Source organism: Hypoxylon trugodes, assembly GCF_022578975.1.
Source record: "Hypoxylon trugodes strain CBS 135444 unplaced genomic scaffold F4822scaffold_5, whole genome shotgun sequence".
Taxonomy (NCBI): Eukaryota; Fungi; Ascomycota; class Sordariomycetes; order Xylariales; family Hypoxylaceae; genus Hypoxylon; species Hypoxylon trugodes.
In genome coordinates this window covers 17842-39734 of record NW_026250020.1, presented here as the reverse complement: position 1 = coordinate 39734, position 21893 = coordinate 17842, and the positions used below count along the sequence as shown (strand labels likewise).

Genomic DNA, 21893 nt, shown 5'->3' with positions numbered 1-21893 from the left:
GTCCTCTACCTAGCTGCTTGGCAACAATCGTGGGAACCTGAACCCTTTCATTCTATTTCCACATTACATGATGCTCATTATAATAAAACTCCCAATTCCTTACTTAACCTTCTGATAGTCGCCGCATCCCCGCGCCATGAATCGTTCGCCGGTGGCTTCAGGTCTCTTACCCATGCCTGGCTCGCCATCATCGTCCTGGGCTCTCTACGAGACTCGGCTTACGTCCATGTTCCGCAACGCCAACGTGTTAGTACCAGCGGCTTTCTGGCTCTTCGGTATTCCCCACCCTACGTTAATTCGTGGCCCTTCAATACTGTATTTCTAACAGATCCAAGGCTTGATCAATAATGTTCTTTATGTCATCATCCTCTCGGCAGCTCAGGATCTTGTCGGGTCTGACGTTCCGAAAGGTCTCGTCTTGCTCGCCGATGTCCTACCCTCATTCTTGACCAAGTTAATCGCGCCCTATTTCATACATAAAATCCCTTACTGGCTTCGCGTATTTATTTTTGTCGTGCTCTCGTCGCTCGGCATGTTCATGATCGCACTTACGCCGCCGGATAGATCTGTTCATGTTAAGATGGTTGGCGTCATATTTGCTAGCTTGTCGAGCGGTGCTGGAGAGTTGAGTTTCCTCGGCTTGACACATTACTATGGCCACATGAGCCTGGCTGCTTGGGGAAGTGGTACCGGCGCAGCTGGTCTCGTCGGTGCCGGGCTCTATGTTACACTCACTGACTGGAGTGGGTTCTCTGTCAAAGACAGCCTGTTAGCTTCGGCATTCTTACCTATCATCATGCTCATCAGTTTCTTCGTGATACTCCCTAAAGAACCGCTTCACCAAGGCCTAGCAAGGAAAGAGTATCGCGTTATATCAAATCAGAATCTAGAGGACGACGCCGAAGACCATTTATCTTCGGCCAATGCTACTTCTAGCCTTCTCCCGCCCGAGCCGCGGCCCGTATCGCCAAATAATAACGCGCATGAATCGAATAGTTTCACAACAAATATCCAACGAGCTAGAGGTTTATTTTTCCCGTACATGGTCCCATTGTTATTGGTCTACGTTGCCGAATACACCATTAACCAAGGCGTATCTCCCACTTTGCTATTCCCGCTCGAATCAACACCCTTTAACGAATATCGGGATTTTTATCCCATGTACGGTTTTTTATATCAACTGGGCGTTTTCATATCTCGTTCCTCTGTCGCATTTCTTCGCATCCGACGTCTATACCTGCTATCCCTTCTTCAAATCGTAAATCTCATAATTCTAATATTACATACTCTATTTCCCTTCCTCCCAAGCGTTTATGTCGTTTTCATCGTTATTTTTTGGGAAGGTCTCCTCGGCGGAGCGGTTTATGTCAACACATTCGCCGAGATCATGCGGAAGGTCCCGATTTCGGAACGAGAGTTTAGTCTTGGGGCGACCAGCGTCAGCGACAGTGCTGGAATATGCATTGCTGGCTTCATTAGCATGGCATTGGAAGCGCGACTTTGCAATTGGCAGGTTCAGCATGGGAGAGGCTGGTGTAAAAACATACAAATTAGCTGAAAGATAGGAGTAGGGGCTCATGGAACTTTGGTCTAGAAAGGCCGCATACCTCTTAGATACTTACGTCACCGTATAATTGGCCTTCAACCACTTGCATGGATGCTCCCCTTGGGATGCCATTGTAAAGTCCCGATGACCAGTAACAATCTGTGGTTGGTTATCTGCTAGGTGGCTAGCTTCATTGAAAATTCCCATGCCAACTCTGATTCGGGCATTGCCATACCCAGTCCAAATCCATGTTCAAAGTGCCGCCATTCCATTGTGAAGGCGGCAATATCCTGACAGATATCACGTTAGCACCCATCCATAAGCCCAGGGAGAAGCAGAACGATCCACTAGTATGGTGGGTTGCTAACTCACATATCCCATTGCATGTTACCCATCGTGTCATTCTGGGGGTAGTTATAATTTCCTTGGAAGTCTAGGTTCATACCAGTCGCCGGGTAATAGCCAGGTATTCCGGCCATGCCCTGGTCAAGCACCCCAGCTTCAGCACCTGGCCTCTGTTCTCCAGTAAATGCATGGTCTCTCAGCACTCCAATAGTCCGACTTGCATCATTCGAAATCTCATCTCCAGGCGCCACCTTCGCATCGGAGGGTTGTAGGCCTAACGACAGAACCTTTTCTATTGGGATAATCGCAAGGGTGCTTGCAAATTCGAATGCCGCCTTTGCGAACCTAGCGTTTGTTCCGCATACGTCGATGGTCGACATAACTTCGCAGAGATTCCTTACAATATCCTTCATATCCTCTACCGTATAGTATTGTATAAGATTCGGGTTGCGGATCTCTGGGTGCGCTTCGCCTTGTCGTAGTGCGCCTGGCGAGAGGAGGGCGAGCGATATATCTAAACTACACATGTATGCATAGTAGATATCTATCCATGTGACCCCATTTACCTGACCTGCGCGCCACAATTTGACTATCAAGTATCCACAACGCATTGCGCCGGTCAGACAGATCTTACTCAGTGCTCTTATCTTGGCTGCGTCAGGGCCGAGTGGATCGTCGCCATTGGAAGACTGAATGGTCTCAAACAGAAATGGTCGGGTCAAAAAGCAAAGTGTGTGGTGATACCGTACGTGAAGTAGCGTAGCGCTGCGCCACTGGTGATCATAACCATCTAGGCTAGCCTCTAGGACCTCGGGTCTGAGCCCTTTCGGAAGATTTTCGTTCCAACCTGCCACGGTTTCTAGGAACTCCAGAGCTCTGGAGTATCTCCTCCCCGGGGCAAAGCCCGGATCGAAAATGCCGCGCCTGGTGGCAGCGAGCAGCATATTCAATTGAGCTGAGTGCTCAATGTACCTAGGAGGGAGAAGGTTCGCGTCCATGTACTCGTCATGCGGGATCCCCACATCCATTTCTCTATCATCAATCGCGCTGGGTCGCCCAAGTGAGCAACATAAAAATTGTTCGTAACCATACAACGTCCACCAAACTAACTTGCGATGTTGTCTCTCAACCGTGTCAAAGAGACCTGACGAACTTTCCCTATGCATACCAAGCGCTATCGCAAGTCGACATGCCGCACCTTGAAATGTCCACGCGCTAGTTCGATCATTGGTGTTGTGGTAGTATAATGAAAGAAGCATATACGCACACACGTTCGGAAGGCTCGAAGTACCAAGTAATGGAGGTAGCTTATCCACGACTGCAAACCACTTCCGCTGGAATTCAAGGGAATCGCTACTCTGTGGCAGCGCTCTGGACCCTAGGACAAACATCATGTATAGACAACAAAGCCAACCAACTGAGACGGATATCTCTTTGGCACGAACATTCGACCCTTGGTTTCTGTGCGAATCCCAGCAGCGCCACATCTTCTCGTATGCTCTCTGGAAGGTATGTCGATGGAAGAGGATGAAATTCGGATGGACGTATTGGAAGAAAGCATGAATACAAGCGTCGGCATGCTCCCGAGATGGTAGCTCAAGCTCGGATACCCGTTTGCGGTATCTCCAGAACTCAGGGTCATTGGGATGGTTCTTCAGCATGTCTTCGCAGATCTGGGGTGGAGAATCACCATCAAGATGGTCTAGGTTATGACCTGGAGGGCTAGAAGAGCCCCGCCCGGAAGGGGACCCGGCAGCGCGCCCGCGATCCCCAGTTCCGCCCAGCGACGCGGCTAAAGGGTTGTTAACGAAGAACGGACCTCTATCAACCAGTAAACTCGCCGAATCTTCGAATCGCTGTGTAAAAATATCACGCATTCTTCCGAAGAAAGCAAGACTACCACACGGTCCTATGTAATGTGGCCTACCAGTAGCATCCAAAATGAGACCAGTATTCTCAGCGCTAGAGTCTATAACACTCTCCACAGCCGATGAAGTTGAAGGTTGCGGGGATGCGACTTGTCCGAATTTCGCGAGGTACGAAGGAGGCAATATGGTTTTGTCGTTGTCGGTTCCCGCTATGATCAAGTTTGGATTCGATATTTCTCTCTTAAGATCCGTGGCGTGTTGATAGGATTCAGTCCCCTCTGGCTTGATGGCAGGCTCGGATGATATACGTAGGCTTTGGTCAGACGATTCACCGAACTCAGGCATTTCAATCGCCCTTTCTCGCCCAAAAGCTACTATTTCTTCCGCTGAAGCCCTAGGGTTTAGCTCTGGGCATATGCCCGATACCAAGGCCTCGAGAGCACGGTATCTTTTATCCAAATTTTCGACACTGCCGTAGACTCGCTGTTTCCGCGGCATTGAAGTAACACACGGAATCCCAGTCTCGGTGCACAATTTACAGGGAGCCAGGTCACCAGGTCCCGGAGTAGTGTTGAGTCGTACACATTTGCATCTCCGTGTTTTACAAGCGTCGCAGCTGACCTGAGTTCTCTTCCGCTGGGAGTTTGGAACACGGCGCTTGGCTTTTATTTGCTCTCTTTGCTGCGCGGTTGTTGTTGACGTTCCAGGGGCGGAGCTTTCATTAGATATGAAGGCAGACGGCCCCTCCAACCCCGGAGCCCTTTGACTCGACGATGAGGCCTGGGATTGCATGGCGTACGAATCGGAGATTGCCGCGGCGGAAGCAAGGTTATCTAACGCATCATATGCTCCAGGAATGGGTCCAGGTAGCCCGTGAATGAAGCCTGGATTGACAGGAATAGCCCCAGCGCCGGGGTGGGCGAAATGATGGGGAAGATCCGGTTTCCAAACCTGCTGTGCTGTAATGTCTGTATCATCAGACTGATGAATTGTTTGCTTAGAAGGATCCATCTAATAAAGAGAGGGAAAAGGATGGGCCTTGTAGGAATGACTAGGTAGGTATTGTATTACTCTCGGAAAAAACAGTTGGGTATCGAGAGGAATTACGATATGGGTCCACAAGCAAGATTTGAAATCGGTAAATTGATTGTTATTATAGGAATAGTTCCGCTGATAGGGCCAGTAGATTGTGCTATTCTTAACAGCATTCTATCGGGTTGGGAAGGAAATCAATCATGTTGGGTTTTACCACTGGTGGGTGGCACTTTGACAAAAACGGGAAAAAAGTAGAAGAATTGAGAGTCATAATTACATCAGAGGCCCCAGTCAGCTTTATCACGATGACGACCGCCCACATCCAAATTCAGGAATTGTCAGACCCAAGAAAAAAGGACGGACAAATCATCGATAAGAGGAGGTGATATTGGTTTTTTTTTTTCTTTTCTCCTTTTTCTCAAAAAAATCAATTTTTGACGGCCGCCTTTGGTTTATTAGCACCCCTAGGTCTTCGGCTACAGAACTTAATAGTGACCATTGACGATTCCTAATGTAAGATAAAAGTATAACTAGGCCCGTACCCAGGTAGTTAGCTATGAAGTCCCTAGCTGTGTGGATACCGGACCAAAATCGAGGTGCGTAGAAGGATCTGATCGATCTTATATCAGTTAAGATATCCCATCGTTCTATCACTAAAATGCATAGTATATCATCAGCCATACATTGAGCCAATATCGCCTTCCAAGTTGGTAGCAATAGTAACTTTTACTAAAGTTACCTTATCGAATTCTAGTTTTTATAATTATTTATTCTGTTAAGTTACCTATATGAACTTGTATATGGATTTTTTTAGAGCCCCTGGCAAGTTCAGCTAATCACACTCGTTTATCGTTACGTATATGTGAGGAATCTCTACTAAATTCTATATCGCCTTGACTAACTGTCCAAGCAGATGACAAACAATACCTAGGTACGCTTATAAAATGCCTTCAACCTATCTGCTCCTTAAGACTTGTTAGCCGATTATCTCGAAGGGTATCGAGGAGCTTCCTAGGCAACAATAACGTGTGTTTTTTTCGAACTAAGTGCTCGCTCTCTAACTAAGCTTTTTATATAATATGGTGTACCTCTCCTGGGATAATTGCACTAGATCTCGATATATCAAATTTAAAACTAACATCGTCCAAACCTCGACGCTGCTATCTTCGAAATCACTACGGCGTGTTAGAACCACGTAGCGAGCGCGTCGAGAAACATTAGTTAGAAGTCTCTTTTGTACTATAGAGAAAAGAAAACTAGCTGTACTAGTCTGGGGCAAAAGTCCATTGGCCTAGGGGGGGCAAATATTGGTTGTAATTCAGGCGTATGCAGGCATATGCCAAACAACTAGAGACAGGATGCAAATCAAAGGCACGCGCTGGTTATAATGAATACCTACCTAGGCGTTAGAAGAAGCGAAATGACTCTCTTTTTCTAGTGCAGTGGTGAATCGCACGTTCTTATACTAATGCTAACGGAGCACGACTATTACCCTTATCACCCATAAATTCTCCTCTTATTGTATCGAGAACATGTCGAACTCCACTGAAAAGTGAGGAATTCTCTTATGATCATTAAAAAATTTGCTCAAGTGGCCATCAAAAAATCGGCCGCTTATATCGGCATTATTTTGAGGAAATACCCGCAGAAGCCCGCTTCGGGCATGGAAGTATTGCATGGCTCGGCCGCTCCATGAATAATCATGAATAATCATGAAAATGTATTACGGCTGCTAAGTATTGAGCCGTTATAGTGACGCCTCGATATTGCTTTCAGGTTGCTTGGTGGGAAAAGGCTTAAGCCATCAATGCGGGAGTAAAGTGGGACTAGGACTGAGGTGGATAGGTACCTAGAACGAGGATACGGATATTATTTTAAGTAAATTCAACTAATACTTCCTGGATGCCTTCAAGTCGGGTTCTTCCTTTATGTCGTCGTCATTATCCTCATCTTCAATTTGTTCTATTCCCTCACCGTTACCCTGTCCGTTGATATCCTTCCGCTTAAATGCCTTTCTAAGCTCACACTTGCCGAGATTTTTTCCTCCTGCTTTACATTCCGCGCACTTCCGCCCGTGCTCAACAAATAGAACATGTAATGAATATTTCAATTCGTCGGGGATCTTGACGTCTAGATGCGCAAATGTCTCATCGCGGCTTGCGGTCGCAGGTCGCCAGCCTAGCATACCGGTGATTCGATGGACGTGCGTATCGACCGCGAAACTGTCACGACCCATACAGAAAAGCAACACACAACTCGCAGTTTTAGGCCCAACTCCCTTAAACGAGATAAGCTCTCGCATAACCTCCTCATCGTCGCCCGAGGCCTCTAGTCGTAGTAGATGATCCAGCGAGTACGTCCCATGGCGCTCTTTAACTTGCTGTAATATGTTAATAATAGCTCGGCTCTTGACACCGCCCAGGCCACCCCTAGCTATCGCCTTTTCCAGTTTCGCAGTACCGCCCGTAGCGATTGCTTCCCACCTTTCCTCGGAATCACCACTGCCGTATACCTCGTCCATATCCAACTTAGCGCGCGTGCTGTTACGGTTACTCGTATTCTGCGACAATATCGTGCGTACTAATGCATCTAATACCGATGGCGAGTCCCCACACCCGGCACGATCGGCTGGGGCGCTTATTTTTTCGGGCCGCTGCCGTTCACCATGCAGCGAAGCTAAGGCGCTATACGCGCGCTGGCATTCCTGGGGCGTGGGGCGCGGAAAGTCCGGAAATGGGGACTTATTGGCAAATTGCGCGTAGGTTTTGAGCTTTCTCGCTCGGAGGTTTGCTTCCTTTTCCTCCTTCGTCTCTTTTGGTTTTTCGTCTCTCTTATTATTTGCTTCCTTCTTCAGGCTGGGTATCTCGGTCTCGGCTTTAATTCGCGTTGTAGCTGGGGGAGATGACGATTTCTTCGTGACGCTAGCTAAACGCTTAACGTCCGGCTTTTTGTCCTCGACCTCCTCTTCAGATCGAGACCTCTTTTTACCTCGTCGCGCCGGTACAACCAACGTTTTGGTAGGTATCTCCTCTTGCTTGACAGGTACGTTTACGGCCTTTTTACTGGCATTCCTCGCGCTACGGCGGAGCCCCGTCGGAGATTCTCCGATGCTATTTGCTTCACCTGTAATAGCGGCCATAGTCATAACCCTAGCGAAGTCTAGTGTGTAGTGGATTTTAAAGCTAGAAATTGCCTGGAGAGTAGGGCGACTCGACAATGAGTTGATGGTGTTGCTCAACCGTCGAAATCCACTTGCTGAGAATTCATCAATTAAATGTTTCATAAGCTGACAGCTCAATGGTCCAAGAATAAAAGTAAAGTGAGCGATTACATTGATTACGCTAGAAGCAATAAAAGTCGTAGACAGAGTCAAAAGGACTAATTTAAACAATTATTGTAGATGAAATAAAATAAATAGTGGTGATGTCAAAGAAATGACGAGGGAAGAATTTTAGTTTCTGCGCTAGGCCGCCTACGGTGGTTTTGTTGACCGCTGAGCTTAGGCCCAGCCAACTAAATATATACCTAAATCTAGGTACCCTAGCAGTTGTTTTCAGGGACTTGACCATGAGTTAGCGGGCAAATAGAGGTACCTAGGTAGGTATGATTCGAATTTATAAATATATCTAGGATGTACGTTGAGTTTGACACAAGTATTTACTACTACTACTTGACTGTCCTCTACTTCGTGCAATACACTTGCCAAAGCACCTTTTTATTATTCACGTGGCTGATGTCGGCCACTTCCTGTTATTGCCATGGATCCTATTTTAAACCTGCTGTCCCAAAGACCTTTTGTTTTTTTTCGCGATTCCACCTTCTTCCAGTTACTCCGATAACTCCAACAACGCCAATACGACCGCCGGCTTCCAAGAGAAAACAATATTTTACACGTGGGTTATAGTACAACGGGTGTGATTCCGTGCTTGCGCACGTCCAGTGTTATCTACTCTGCTTTTCTTCATTTCTCTTTTTTTTTCTTTTTTTTCTTCTGGAATTACTGCATTCCCTTCCAACAGGGGAGTTTTTCGGCTTGAGCTGATCCTTAAATGTTGACCTTTATTGTTAAGACCTTGACTGTTGTACATACTTTCAAACGATGAGGTTTTTTGCTTAACCTGCCCTATTTTTTTGCGTTTCCCATTCTTCCGAAACCTAGCCATTTCCTCCTACCAGCACTCTGCGCCCCACCAGGCGTCGTGTTTCCGTTTCCGCCTTGTGCAGGTATGGCAGTGGTTGGCGTAGTTGGTGTTACACCATCGGTTGCTTGTTGTTGCGGTGTGCCCGGCTCTGGGATCTCAACGCTACCGGTTTTTGCTAGCAGAGATTGACCCCGGCTACGCATGATGGGAGGGGGTGTGGCACTAGTCAAGTCGTCATCTGCAACTCCGGGGGGTCTCCACGGCATAGTCGCTGGCGGTGGAACACTACTTCTTCCTGAGAGCCTTCCGACGGTCATCGACGGAGGGAGCGCTGATAATTGAGCAGGGGTGGGGACTGGAAACGTTGCCTCGGTGGCGCTAGAAGGGACGCTGAAGCTCTCCGAGCCAGATCTCTTAAAAAATGAATTGAGACCTAGACTACGTCCCTTATTGGCTTGCCCAGAAATCGGCGGGTAATGATTTTTCTTTCCTGGCGTTGTTTCTAGTTGTTGGGGTTGCATTTTGGAGGAAGATGCTTGAGCTGCAGAGTCGATACTATTGCTTCTGCCTCTTCCATCCACCCATCCCATACCTGGACCTTTAGCAAGGCTCTTTCTCAACCTTCCGCCGGAAGGAGGTACCGCATTGCTGCTACCCGTACGTGCGTGCAAACTCGATCGCCGATCGGGTGTAGGTGGTGCTTGGCTAGTCATAGGAGGATCAAATACATCGGCTTGTGACGTTTGCAGCGAGCTGGCCATCTCATCAAGGGGATCACGCTTTAGCGCCGAAACTGGTGATCCTAGATAACCGCTGCCCTTCAGGGCCCCGAAGATCACATCAGTTTCCCATCCTCCTGCGTCGGCAGGAAAAGAGAACAGATCAGGAGATGTTGAGCGACCGTTTCTACGCTGCCCTGACGTATCCGCCTGATATCTGTTAGGTTTCATACTTTCTCGCATCCAATAATCGAAGCTATCTGCCTCAGATCTGGCATCTGCCCCGCCATCTGAGTCAGAGTCCGATCCTACGCTGTTAGCTCTGGCGCGTGAGCTTGTCGTTTCGGTTGCTGAGTGAGGACGTCTCGGGAGAGATCGCGCCAGTTGGCCAAGATCAGAAACTAGATCAGTATTGATGGGCGGCATTGGTACATGTCTACGTCCAGAGAAGGCCGCAACGGGTGCGTGCTGGCTCGAGGATGCCTGGTAGCCCTGTTCTCTAATCGAATTACCGATTCTATCATAGATGGGCATGAGGCCCTCGCCTGGAACATTTCCTGCTTGCTTCGAGAGACTATCTTGAGAGCTGGTCAGGTTCTGGTGTTTCCGAAGAGTAGAAGACGAAACCGTGTCGGGCGTGGGTGGGAATGCTTGAGGGTTGGAAAAGTCCCTATGTGTGGGATAATTTGTGAGGACCTTCTGTAAAGCTTCTCTTTTTTCCTGTTTGGATTTGCTCTGTTGTGGATAGTTCATAGGAGCTTTACCGGGAATTGGGGTCGCGGCACCTCGACCGCGATCGACCGCGGGATATTCGGAAGTATTATCGGCAACAGTAATTCGCCCGTCGAGACGTTCTATCTTTTGTAGCGGCGAGTCCATATCGAGAATGTTGTTCAGAGATTGCATATTGGTCGACAACCTAGCGCCGCCTCCAGGAGTGGTAGATATATGGTTTGGTGTACTACTCCTGCGGCTACCTCGACTCTCCATGGCCAACTTCCTTGAGGGCGTTGCCGAGCGGTCAGTGTAACTGCCATCCATGCCCGCTATATCGTCTGACGGCTGATGGTCTGTCTTATCTCGATCATCCTTTGCGCCGTATATACTCACGAAAGAACTTTCGCTGAGTACGCTTAGGCTAGGACTCGCGATACGATTAATCTCAGTTGAGTCAATGCCCTGATCGACACTGGATCCGGAAGCCTTCCGTAGATGCATCACACTACTCCGTCCTTTCAAGACCACATTTCGTAGGTTCTCAGTTTGCTGGCTGTATTCCGAAAGGAAGCTAGGCACACGTCCAAGGCTCTTACCATCTCCGGTTGAGCGCGGGACGAAAAGACTTGTAGGCTTTGGAGTGGCAGGAATCGCGGAAACTGACGGTGGTTCATCTGAGGAGGAGTGACGATATGACCCGTCTGCCTCGACCTGCCTCACCATGTTTCTTTCTTGAACCAGCTCATCAACTCGCGTTTCCAATTCCATTATCAGCGTAATGGCCTCCTCTAAGGCGTTATCCTTGGTTTCAAGCTCTTTCATAATGCTATCATGAAGGTCCATCATCTCATGTTGATGAGATTCAAGCTTCTCAACCCTCTCTTCCAAAGCCGTTTGTTTCTCTCGCCGATGGTACAACTCTAGCTTTAGGTCAAAATTCTGTTTGTGTAGGGTCGAGAGTGTCTTTTTGTCTAGGTTAGCTGCTAGTTTTATCTTGCTAAGCGGGTGTCTGTTATGATGAATGTCTCGTACCTGTTCCATTTGCCTAGCCCCCATTCCGGAATCTTTGGTGGGTTCATCACCGCCATCTAGTCTCTGTCGCCGACCCATTGCGGTTGTACTCCGTCGAACGGGTGAGTCCTGTACATCCCTTTCCCGTATATCACCGGTGGAAGCACTCATGTCGTTACCTAATTTGCTCGCCTGCCTTTCATTCCTTTCTTGCTGTAACCTCTCCTGTAAGAAACTAGACACCATCGTTGTCGATTTTCGTAATTCATCGCTAGGTTCTCTGGACAATCTCGACATAGGCCGGGCACCCGTTGAACCCTTGCTGCAATGGCCATGATGGTATTTATGTGTGGGATGCGAATTCGTATGTGTTGTTTCTCGAAGGTGTGAAGAGGAGCTATTCGCGCTTTTCGGAGTCATCTGAGTGTTCGTGGTGCTAGCAGTACTGGCTCGTGAAGAGGCGCGAGCATATAAACGCTCACGCGAGTCCTTCGGTCCTCCACCATCCATGATGATATAAGCTGTTATAGTTACTCGGTAACCTTTCTGTCAAAAGAGGTCGTTACAAGGAAGAAAGGCCCTTTGAGTCCTCCGCATCAAACAATCGCTTTCGGCTTTGGATGTGACGAACGAAACGAACCAGCGGTGATTATGATAGTGACAATGCCGGGTGTTGTTTAGATTAGAGGGCGGTGAGCCTCTAGGGAACGGAATGATGGGAGGAAGAATGGAATCGAACGACGAGATAGCCTGCATTCAATGCCCCAATAAAAAAAAAATCGAAAGCTTCGAGATCGAGGGAGAAGAGGATGAAGAGGGTCGTGGCACTTAGAGGCCTAGAGTAAGAGTCGTCATTGGTATTCGAGCGGCCTGGCGGCTTGAGCGTCTTAGTACAGCGATTTATGACCAGGTCTGCTACGATCGTTCTGTTGGCTAGACACCGAATGATTCGCAAGGCTGAGGTCGTTATGTAGATACGAATCCTTGCTGATGGATTTAGCAAGATACAGCGTCAGAAACCATTCGAACACGTATAACCAATGAGTATCGCGTTGTTGCTTTTGCTCGTTACTTCAATCGAACGCGATTTTCAACCCGCAAGCTCCTAATGATAGTAGAATTTGCTTGAATTCGAAATTCCGCCTGCTTAGGGCCGACTAGACCTTGAAACCTAGCGCTTGCAGATATTAAAGAGAAGCTAGAGATTTGGGCTTGTTAATACAATAGGTATCGAAAGATTGGTGACTGTGTCTTAAAAGAGTACTCAGGAAATTCCAATGATTGGTTTATGGAAAAAGCACCAAGAGCACAGTCGAGACAGAGACTGGAGTTCAGTCTCGGCAGGGGGAAAAATAAATAAATAAATAGAAAGATAGAGAGCTGGAGTCAGCTGGGCGTCGGTGTCCGCAAAATCGCCAAAGTCGACTATCGTCAGGACGATTATAGGGTATTAGGTTCACACAAAAGTGTGCGATAGCAACAGCAACGAATAACGACAATGAGCTCACAATGATAGGATCGTAGGAAAATTCCACTGATAGACTAGGAAAGAGATGGAAGCAAGAAAGAATCCACTGTATGGCCTACATACCTAGGAAAGGTACCTAAAGGTTACTTTCTACTCCATAGGCTATCGATAGGGGATTTCCTAAACTTGCAAGGGAGGCTCTTGCTTCAATTCATCTCTTCCCTACTCCCTAACCTAACGTCTGACAGCCCTGGGTCGTTCTTTCTATGGAATTGGATGGTGAATGATGAATGCCGCGTTAAGAGCGGGTCACGTCTATTCCATAGCCCCTGCTTGGTCCCTTCACATTGGGACTTTACATGGAGCTTACCTGCTGTACGTAGGTAGAAAGCTAATGTGTCTAAGGGGCACCTGCAGGACCGGACAGGGATTGTCGCTAAGCTGAACTAGGGGGGCTGTGGAGGTTTTGCCAGGAACAAGAAATTCATTCGCACTTCTAACGGAGTATGAGTACTTAAAAGGTACGTCTCTTTTATAGCTTTAGAGGCCATTGTCTTTCGGTTACATGTATCTATCTTTTCGACGTGTATCCTAACGCCTAGCATGACTACGTGATAAAAGTATTTCCCAAGGGTTTCAAAATGAATGAGTACATATGAAATGGAATTTGAATGTTATCTATCATTCTTAAAATATGAAACCAATGTGTGGCATTACATGGTAGAAATGGAATGAATAATGTGCATATCATTACTTTCGCTAAGAGGTCAAGAAACTTAACTCTTTAAATCTAAAATAATTAAAGGGGTTCTTAATTAGAAATTCTTTATTCTTTCTGTTAGCTATTTAATTCTGAAGGGTTTATGTACAGGTTCATCTAAAAATGAGAAACCTGAAATGAAAGTCTAATACAAATTATGTACCTACTTAGGTACCACTTAGGTATAATGTAGTACCTAGAGCACCCTAATCAATAAGCCCTAGCAGAAGCTATGACCCGTCTTTGGTTGCAGTCCGGTGAGCCGGAACTAGCTGGACCTAGCTTCCACGATGCTGGGAGACATTGTAATTGGTTAGACTTAGCGTTCGTACAGGGATACGCGAAGGTGATCGTTTCTGACAGTTGCAATGCTACGGGGGAGTCTTTTATTTCTTTCATACTTATCCATGTTGTGATATTCATCGTAATTGGATCATCACCTTCTATTTCACTTTTGCCGACCGTCTAGTGTTTTATGAAAAGATATGTGCCACAGTCTAAAGACAAGCATCAGCAATACTAGGTGGACAGGTAGATCCTATGCACCTAATTTAAACATAAGACCATTTGAAGAAGTAGAGAGGATTGTGTCTACTTCCCCGCGATGACACAGACCAAGACTCTCGAACTATTAGCAAAATGTAGCGGGACAACCAAACATATATTCGTCATCGAGTGACTTGCTTCCCCTAAGTACATGTACGCAAGGAGTGGGTGTATAACAAAAAGTCGGTCATCAAAACCGCCGCCTGCAGACCATGATTCCGCATACATCACCCCTCACTATATTTGACTGGCCGTTCAAGAACCGGGTTACAATACTTAGCCTGTCTGTATCTGAAAAGTGAGGCGAGTGGGAATCTTCGTCATGCATTAAAACTAATCCACATTATTTTAGTCATATCCGCGATGATACGAACAAACTAACTGTATCCACGATTGATCTCTTCGCAGATTACCTATCCTTAGGTATCTTAGGTACCTTAGCTTATTGAAGCTTCTTAGTGTTGTACTAAGTGTACTAAGTAATGAATGATTAAAACATTCAGCCACGGGGACTAGCCGGGCCGTAAGACGGGATAGAATAGCTCTAAAACGATTTAAAACATTCAATTTCTCCCAAGATGAGATCAGAAATTACGCTATAAAAAAGAGACCAATCGGAACTAGCCAGACCCATTTATAGGCCGTTCGCTACCCCAATCACGGCGTACGCTATCCCCGTAAGTAGACGATGTAAGTTCAACAGCGGTATTGTTGTCCAAGCAATATTCGAGCATAATATATCATATCTAAATCTAACAAGATATGCGTCGTGTCACGTAGATGGTAAGTCGTGGACCAGATATCATCTCGTTGAACGACAAAAAGGGGAGGCGGTGTAGAAACATGGAGGTCATACAAATTCTACATATTTGCTCATCGAGCCGGGAGTAGAGGCGACATCGGCGTATTCGCACTTAGCTGCTCAAGGTTCAAATGTTGTATCGGCTTCACTATGTGTACCAATGCGCGCGCATATGTGTATATGACTGGCGCGCCGAGAGAATTCCAATGAGATCCCTACAAGATCGATCTTAGAGTAAATCTACAAACTAGTATAACATTAATATTAGCCCCGAATCGAGCCGCAAACATCGATATGCGTGCGTTCATGACGAAACCTCTCAGCCGGGTACGCACCGCCACGAGTCTAAGGTTCTCCAGCCGTAAGGTGACACGATGGCGCAAGCCCCTACCCGACACGTTAACCAAGCGCTTACTACTCATAAACTTGGGTAAATTATAAGTACTAAAACTACCATCGTAAACTTCACAGCGACCTTGGCTAGCTGCGGGTTATACCCAAGATGGAAAAGGTCGGAGAGGCATAGGAATAGAGATTGCAATACGGAATACATAAAACATACAGACTGCTTTCAATGTCAAGATTGATAACAACATCTGCTGCGCGTTACCTTATACACCAAACATCCAGGTATTGTCCCGTACGCAACTCAGCAAGCCCGGCTCCTTGTCATAGCTCAAGTTATACTGGAATGGATTCTAATAATGTTATAGGCTGGCTGAAAGAATAATTGCATGGTCTAACATGTGACGAATGGTATAACCTATGATTATTATTTGTCGATTGTGATACAATCGTAATCGGTATGCCGTTCGTCTTCGTGCTGAATTGCCCTGGCTCGGAGATTGGATAATGCTTAGGTTGCTAATAAATGGCCTAATAGGTACGAAGGCGGCTTGCCTGCTTATAAGTTAAGTAGTGTACTACTGAGAGATAAAACGTAGAGCCCATGTAAGCTACCGACGTACATCGCCGGCATACCGCGGGGATAACCGGGACGTCGCTTGAGGAAAGATGTTGTCCTAACGATACACGCAGCTCCAATAATCAACCTGGGGCACGTCGACACCGTCGACACATGTGTGTAGATACTAATGCCGCTGGCGGAACACAACCGATGAAGTGGATCACAAAAGAAGAGGCCACCGGGTTGGTCTTCCAAATACAATTAATCTTACTTACGTAACGCCATTTGCTATGCTAATGCCCAATATCTCAAAGTTCTTCCTTGAAAAACTTCTCTTCGCTCCCCATATCCTCGCCATCTCCCTCTTCGTCTCCATCAGATTTCTCGTCTGTGTCGACTACCCCGCGGATTTCGCGCGGATCGCCTGGCATTTCGACGACCTCGAGCTTCCAACCCCTGTCTCCGGCGAGCTTCTGCAATTCTCGCTTTAACTCGTCGATTACCTCAGGACTGAGATCTAGTTTGGCAAGTTCCTCATCGGTGAGTATGTCGACCTTGCTTCCTTCTTCTTTGCTGGCCCCCTTGGCCACTACTTCGATCAAGGGTGCTACGTTCGGGTTACGGAAGTTTCGTGGCGGAGCCAATTTATGTGCTTCCTTTCCATCTTCGCCTCGGCCGAGCAGTTGCCTTCCTCCAACGACAACACCACCGATAGTGATAGGAGCTTTTGCTTCTCCTTTTGTTTGACCCACCATGGCCGCCTGTGCTTCTAACGTTTTTTGCGCGTGCCAACTCGCCTGCTCTGCCTCCGACACCATAGCGCGACAGCTAATGATGTTTGCCCTCTCCTCCTTAGGCGGTTGGAAAGCAACATCGACGCATAGTCTAGGCGTGTTGACTAGCATGAGATAGGCGCACGTGGTCACCTCTTTAATCCAGCCAATACGATCTTGCGTGCTACCCGGGCTGCAATGGTACTGTATTTCGATAGTTCGTTCACGGCCAGTCAGATCGCATATAGTACCATCGCCCATCTTCTGGACAAGATATCGTTGATCACCCTTAACCTGAAGCTCCGTATTTGGCGGTGTCGTAGTGGACTGTCCTTTGTCATTTGGTGGGTTCGACTGGCTGCGACGAGAACCGCGCGGAGGTGAATGCGGATCGGGTATTCTCCCAAGGACATACTCTGCCGTATTAGGGTCTCTCATAGGCGGTCCGCTTTTGACACTAGCAGGAAGCGCATGAAATTGCACGACGTCGCGACCGTAGCAAAAGCTGTAGCTCCACCAGCCAGACATATAATAGAGACAGGTGCCATCGAGACCGCTTATTAAATCCCACCCGTGAGCCGATGCCCTTGCAAGCTCTCTGGCTTCCTCCGCCTTAGCTAATTCAGTGGCCGTCTTGTTCGGCGCGGGTGGGGATTCGATCACAGGTATAGCGCATAGGTAGCGATGAGGCGGGAGGGCCATAATCTCGTAGGACTCTGCGATTTTCCCGTCGCCATTGGGGTTGCCATTGTTATCGTAATTACCACCAGCACTCCGAATATTCGAGGTAAGATCGGTCTCGCCGGCGAACTCGGCTTCGTAGTTAGGATGAGAAGGGTTTGTCTTTTCGACTAGAACTTGTGCTTCGGTTTCCGATATGTATGACTCGGAGAAGACTACTTGGAACTAAAATATTGATAAATTAGCCTTCAATATTGTAGAAAGGTCTGTTAGAGCCAATGCGTAAATGCAAATAAGTATACGTGCCTGAGGATATGCTAAGAGGTCGTGATGAATACTGAAACCAGGCTGGCGAGCTTGGCTGAGTCCCAGCAGGCTGCCTAGAACAAGAAGAACTTGGTGACGGCACATGCTGCCGCTTCGTATGAGGTTATCTCATATGGATTTAAGGGAGGGAGATATATCGCGAATTGGACGAAGGAATGCTGGTTGTTCACTTAGGAGAGTTGATTCGTCATTGAAGCTATTTGGTACATGCGACAAGCTGCGGGACAACGCTAAGAGCCAAGGTGGCATTATCGGCGTTTTGGGGGCCCGACATTCTACCGAGTAATTCAATTAGGGTAGCTTATATAAGCAGAATTGAACTAACCCTGTCGCTGCTCCATATATATGTAGGTATGTACCTACGGTACATGTATTCAACAAATTCCTACCACCAATTCCATCCGTCCGTTTGGCAAAAATAATATTACCTACTGTTGTTATTATCGAAGAACACTTATCGAGCCACCTGACCCGAACCCATATAAATACCGGGGTACATATGTAGTTACATAATCTAATCTTTTTTGTATTAGGTACATGAGTTGAAGCAAAACAACTGATGCTTCTATCATCGGGGCTTGCTAATAAGTAAAACAAATTGCAAGCAAATTGCAGAATATACCTATATCCTTGGCGTGCTATGCAACTTACTACGCACAATTATGGATGCTTGACTAGATTCAACAAGTATAGAACGAAACTCTAATGCCTTTACCTTACCGAAAAAAGCCGCCGATCTAGATCGGGATCTTGCTCCGGATTTAAGGGGCCCCACACCATCCGGCCCATCCGCATACTCGCGGAGTACTACCGGGAACAGCTTTTTGATCGGCAATCCAACTCTACAATAGTCTCGAACTATTGTATATGCAGACCTATGCACCTACCAATAAGGCAAAAGGGGGAAAGGGGAATGAGGAAAGAGGGCGAGCAGTAAGCACCAACGAACTTGTCAGCATCGTCGGCCGGCGCCTATTTCTCGTTGTTGATTAGTGTTAACCCGTTGGAGATGTCACACTACATATTCTACATGTTGGAGATATTTAAGCAAGAAGCATCGGAAGCACATCCATCCTCCCCCCATCACAACCATCGCAACCATCGTAACCACCCACATTTTCGTGTTACTCACTACGTCAATCCCGCACCTCTTCAGTCCTCCGGTCAGTAACGATGACCTGACGCCCCAAACACGTTTTCTGCTGTGGGTGCTATTTACAACTCCGAGTAGCAAAACCTACCCTGCAACCCATGGTAGTTCCTAACGTCATCTATCGGATACCAAAGAAGGAATTGGAAGGAACTTATAGATTGCTATGGTGGTGACGTGATATCTAGGACATTGAAACTTATGCTTCGGACCAGTATAAGGTGACACATCGGTTTCTCAGACCTGAATAGAAATCTTAGACCGCTGCTATTTAAGTCGGGCAAGTTCATTGAAAATACTTTCCAGGGATTAGGTGCCTATCATCTTAAATCTTCAAACCCCAGACCTTACTCTGTCGGATGAGAGAACTGTGATGATGATGGTGGTGGTCGCACTAGGAGGAAATATTAATTTCCACGTCACCATTCTTAGGCCTCCTTTACAACTGTGGCTTGGTTGGAGTTCAACGTGGCAGTTGCCGACGCACATAATACAACTCTACGACAGCTCACCGACATCCATTTTCGCTGGCCGAGGAACATGGGACATAAGTTATACGCCGACATTTCATGCATTAGGGAAGGATGTCTGAACGCGCATGCATAGATGGGCGGTCAGCCGAGGAACAAGCGGGAAAAGAACTTTTTTTTTATAAAAAAAAAAAAAAAGAGGACAAGAGATGTAAGGTAGGATCAGGGTGTAGACATGGAAGGAATATCCACCTTACAAGCCGTAACCCCGGGACTGGTTAGATCGGTGGATATGTATTTTAGCGGACCAAGATTTCGCCGACGTTGAATCTAGTAGACCGAACAATTTTTTTTCTTCAAATCACTTGCTTCTTTTCATAGCTCTGCCTGTCGGATATCATATGTATTCCTTTGGGTTTCTTCTGTTCTCCCGTCTAGAAGACTAAAAGTCATAACAGCTATAGCTAGCGAGACACGGAATATCACGCACACACTATTACGTCCAATCCAATGTAGGTACATACGTTAGGTACATATACCGTACATGTCCTGGGCGATCCACCGTTGCCCGTCAGGGATCTGGTCCACCTAAAGAATCATCAACCACTCAAATGGGTCGCGGGGGTTGGTCGCCTCACTCTTGAACAACACATTGACTCATTAAGACCCAATAAGTGCTAGCTTCGTCAAAAACAAGGCAAACACAGGCAGCTAGGATATGCAAGCTATTGTACATATGCATCTTTCCTTGGACGATGGGCACGAGATTCTCCCTTGCAGACCGATGCGTGGCTAGCTCTGGCGCTCTTCATCTGTTTCCTCTTCCGCCCTTTTCTAAAGCGTCTGTGCTTTTCTTCGCGCTTGTACATGCTGGGGAAAAGAGAGATGAGCAACCTCTTAAGTGGGACCTCAATAAGCAAGATTCTTCAAGCGACAGTGAACGCCCAAGCAGACCAACCCGATGAGCAGCAGATCCTATCGAAATGCAAGATGTAACCGACGAGATTTTATCTCTATACCTTGTATATACAATACATTACCTGACGTATAAGTGCTTGCTTGCTTGTCCATGGCAAGTACATGTATGTATGAGTTGCCTGTATTTCTTTTTACATGTATGTAACCCCACGTTTTGAATGACGACGAACAGGAAACGGACAGAGGAAGCGTGCATGACCAGTGGTACGTGCGTGGCTTTTTCTGTGAAACGAGAAAGATTCGGAAGTGTATTTCAATACTTGAAATTATTATTATTTTTTTCATAAAAAAGAAAAGAAACCATAATAGTAGGGGCTCTACATTTGCCAGATAATACGCCACAGAATCATAACAATCTATGAGACTTACATTTCTCCCATTCATAGCTTCTTTAAGCACCTTTAGTCTTTATCTAACATCTTGGACCATTACAGATCTAAGTGGACCGACAATTCTCTCCTTATTAATGCCGAATTTGACAACTCTTCATTACAAATAATGGGACTTGTAATAGCCGCTATAATCTTAGCTGGTTTAGGCATAGGTACCTATCTACCTAGTCACATACTATTACTCTTTTAGGTCTTAATAATTATCAGTAATTAATGATATATGTAGTAGACTGAGATAGCTCGGGGTAACATGTCGTACGCCGCTTACAGATGGGTTTTCGTTCACCAGACCTTCCCTTCTATGAGTTTGCAGATACATGGTCGATCGCTGAATTGGCTGACTGCGTCACTCGGGCGAGGGGGGCCCCCTTGTAAGGTCCCGTAGTAGAGCGTCTACGTTAGCAGGTTAGTACCTAGTAATTGTTGAACACGCTATGCATTTTCCCAGGTTACATCACATCAAGACCGCCCGTATTACAGAGGTATGTCTGTATACATGGATGTATATACCACCCAGTAGGTAAGTACCTACGTAGGTAGGGAATTAACTAAGGACATTGCCGTATTCCGCAAAGCGAAACATTTAAGAGAGGACAGGCCTTTTCCCATCGGTCCTGTCAGCAGAGTTGCAAGATCCACGTCCTCCCCCAAGTTCCAAGTGGGCTTCTCTTGCAGCAGAACATACACGTCTGACAGGCCCTCGACGGCCCCATCCTACCCTCCGGAAATCATCCCCAGCGAGCTAGTATCGATTGACGTCCCTCTAATTCCTCTAACCCCCAAAGTAGCCCTGCCAAATCACAGAAAGCTCCTGGGACGCTAGTTCGTTTGGCATCCATTCAACGTTGCAAGGGTTTGGGGCCAAACCCGGACCAGGTTGCAAAAGCCAAGAGTCGATCTAAGCCCGCGGGATTCTCGTAAATTAAATACCTACATATCGGTACATACACATTGGGCAAGCGTATCGTGGATGAAGGACGAGGATTACAAGGACCCGCTGCCGCGCATGGTCCAAAGCCTCGTCTTGACTGACTGGTACATAATTAAGCAACATCCTTTGGTTTTCCAGTCTTAGTTATCGAAGTCTGTGTTTCGTTCTTTCTTTTTCCCCATACTTTTCCCAGATCGGATTTCAGTCCGTCGATAGGTAATTGTTCTCTCGCCTGACAAATCCAGTCGACGAGACAAACCAAAACATCAATCATCCTTGTTGGGCTCTCCCGTTCGAGGGTCTACCTAGCGAGGCTGTCTTAGTG

At 46.9% G+C, this 21893-nt stretch overlaps 5 protein-coding genes across 5 annotated transcripts; 1 reads left to right on the top strand and 4 right to left on the bottom strand.

Moving 5' to 3' along the window:
- The first annotated feature begins 10 nt into the window (after window positions 1-10).
- On the top strand, window positions 11-1908 carry F4822DRAFT_236549 (Batten's disease protein Cln3). Its single transcript, XM_051454233.1, has 2 exons — window positions 11-275; window positions 336-1908. Exons 1-2 carry the CDS (start codon window positions 137-139, stop codon window positions 1556-1558), a joined length of 1362 nt encoding a protein of 453 aa, XP_051313942.1. The 5' UTR covers window positions 11-136; the 3' UTR covers window positions 1559-1908.
- F4822DRAFT_236555 (uncharacterized protein) lies at window positions 1782-4965 on the bottom strand. Its single transcript, XM_051454234.1, has 2 exons — window positions 1915-4965; window positions 1782-1836 (listed from the first exon to the last, which is right to left on the bottom strand). The coding sequence occupies exon 1, from the start codon at window positions 4768-4770 to the stop codon at window positions 1915-1917; it is 2856 nt and encodes a 951-aa protein (XP_051313941.1). The 5' UTR covers window positions 4771-4965; the 3' UTR covers window positions 1782-1836.
- Window positions 4966-6285: 1320 nt separating this feature from the next.
- Window positions 6286-8256, bottom strand: F4822DRAFT_401977 (DNA glycosylase). Its single transcript, XM_051457985.1, has one exon. The coding sequence runs from the start codon at window positions 8075-8077 to the stop codon at window positions 6683-6685; it is 1395 nt and encodes a 464-aa protein (XP_051313940.1). The 5' UTR covers window positions 8078-8256; the 3' UTR covers window positions 6286-6682.
- Window positions 8257-8388: 132 nt separating this feature from the next.
- F4822DRAFT_236490 (uncharacterized protein) lies at window positions 8389-12475 on the bottom strand. Its single transcript, XM_051454232.1, has 2 exons — window positions 11405-12475; window positions 8389-11335 (listed from the first exon to the last, which is right to left on the bottom strand). Exons 1-2 carry the CDS (start codon window positions 11891-11893, stop codon window positions 8918-8920), a joined length of 2907 nt encoding a protein of 968 aa, XP_051313939.1. The 5' UTR covers window positions 11894-12475; the 3' UTR covers window positions 8389-8917.
- Window positions 12476-16024: 3549 nt separating this feature from the next.
- F4822DRAFT_236470 (glucosidase II beta subunit-like protein-domain-containing protein) lies at window positions 16025-18218 on the bottom strand. The gene is made up of 3 exons (XM_051454231.1): window positions 17973-18218; window positions 17627-17922; window positions 16025-17545 (listed from the first exon to the last, which is right to left on the bottom strand). The coding sequence occupies exons 2-3, from the start codon at window positions 17729-17731 to the stop codon at window positions 16175-16177; spliced, it is 1476 nt and encodes a 491-aa protein (XP_051313938.1). The 5' UTR covers window positions 17732-17922; window positions 17973-18218; the 3' UTR covers window positions 16025-16174.
- Window positions 18219-21893: the final 3675 nt, after the last annotated feature.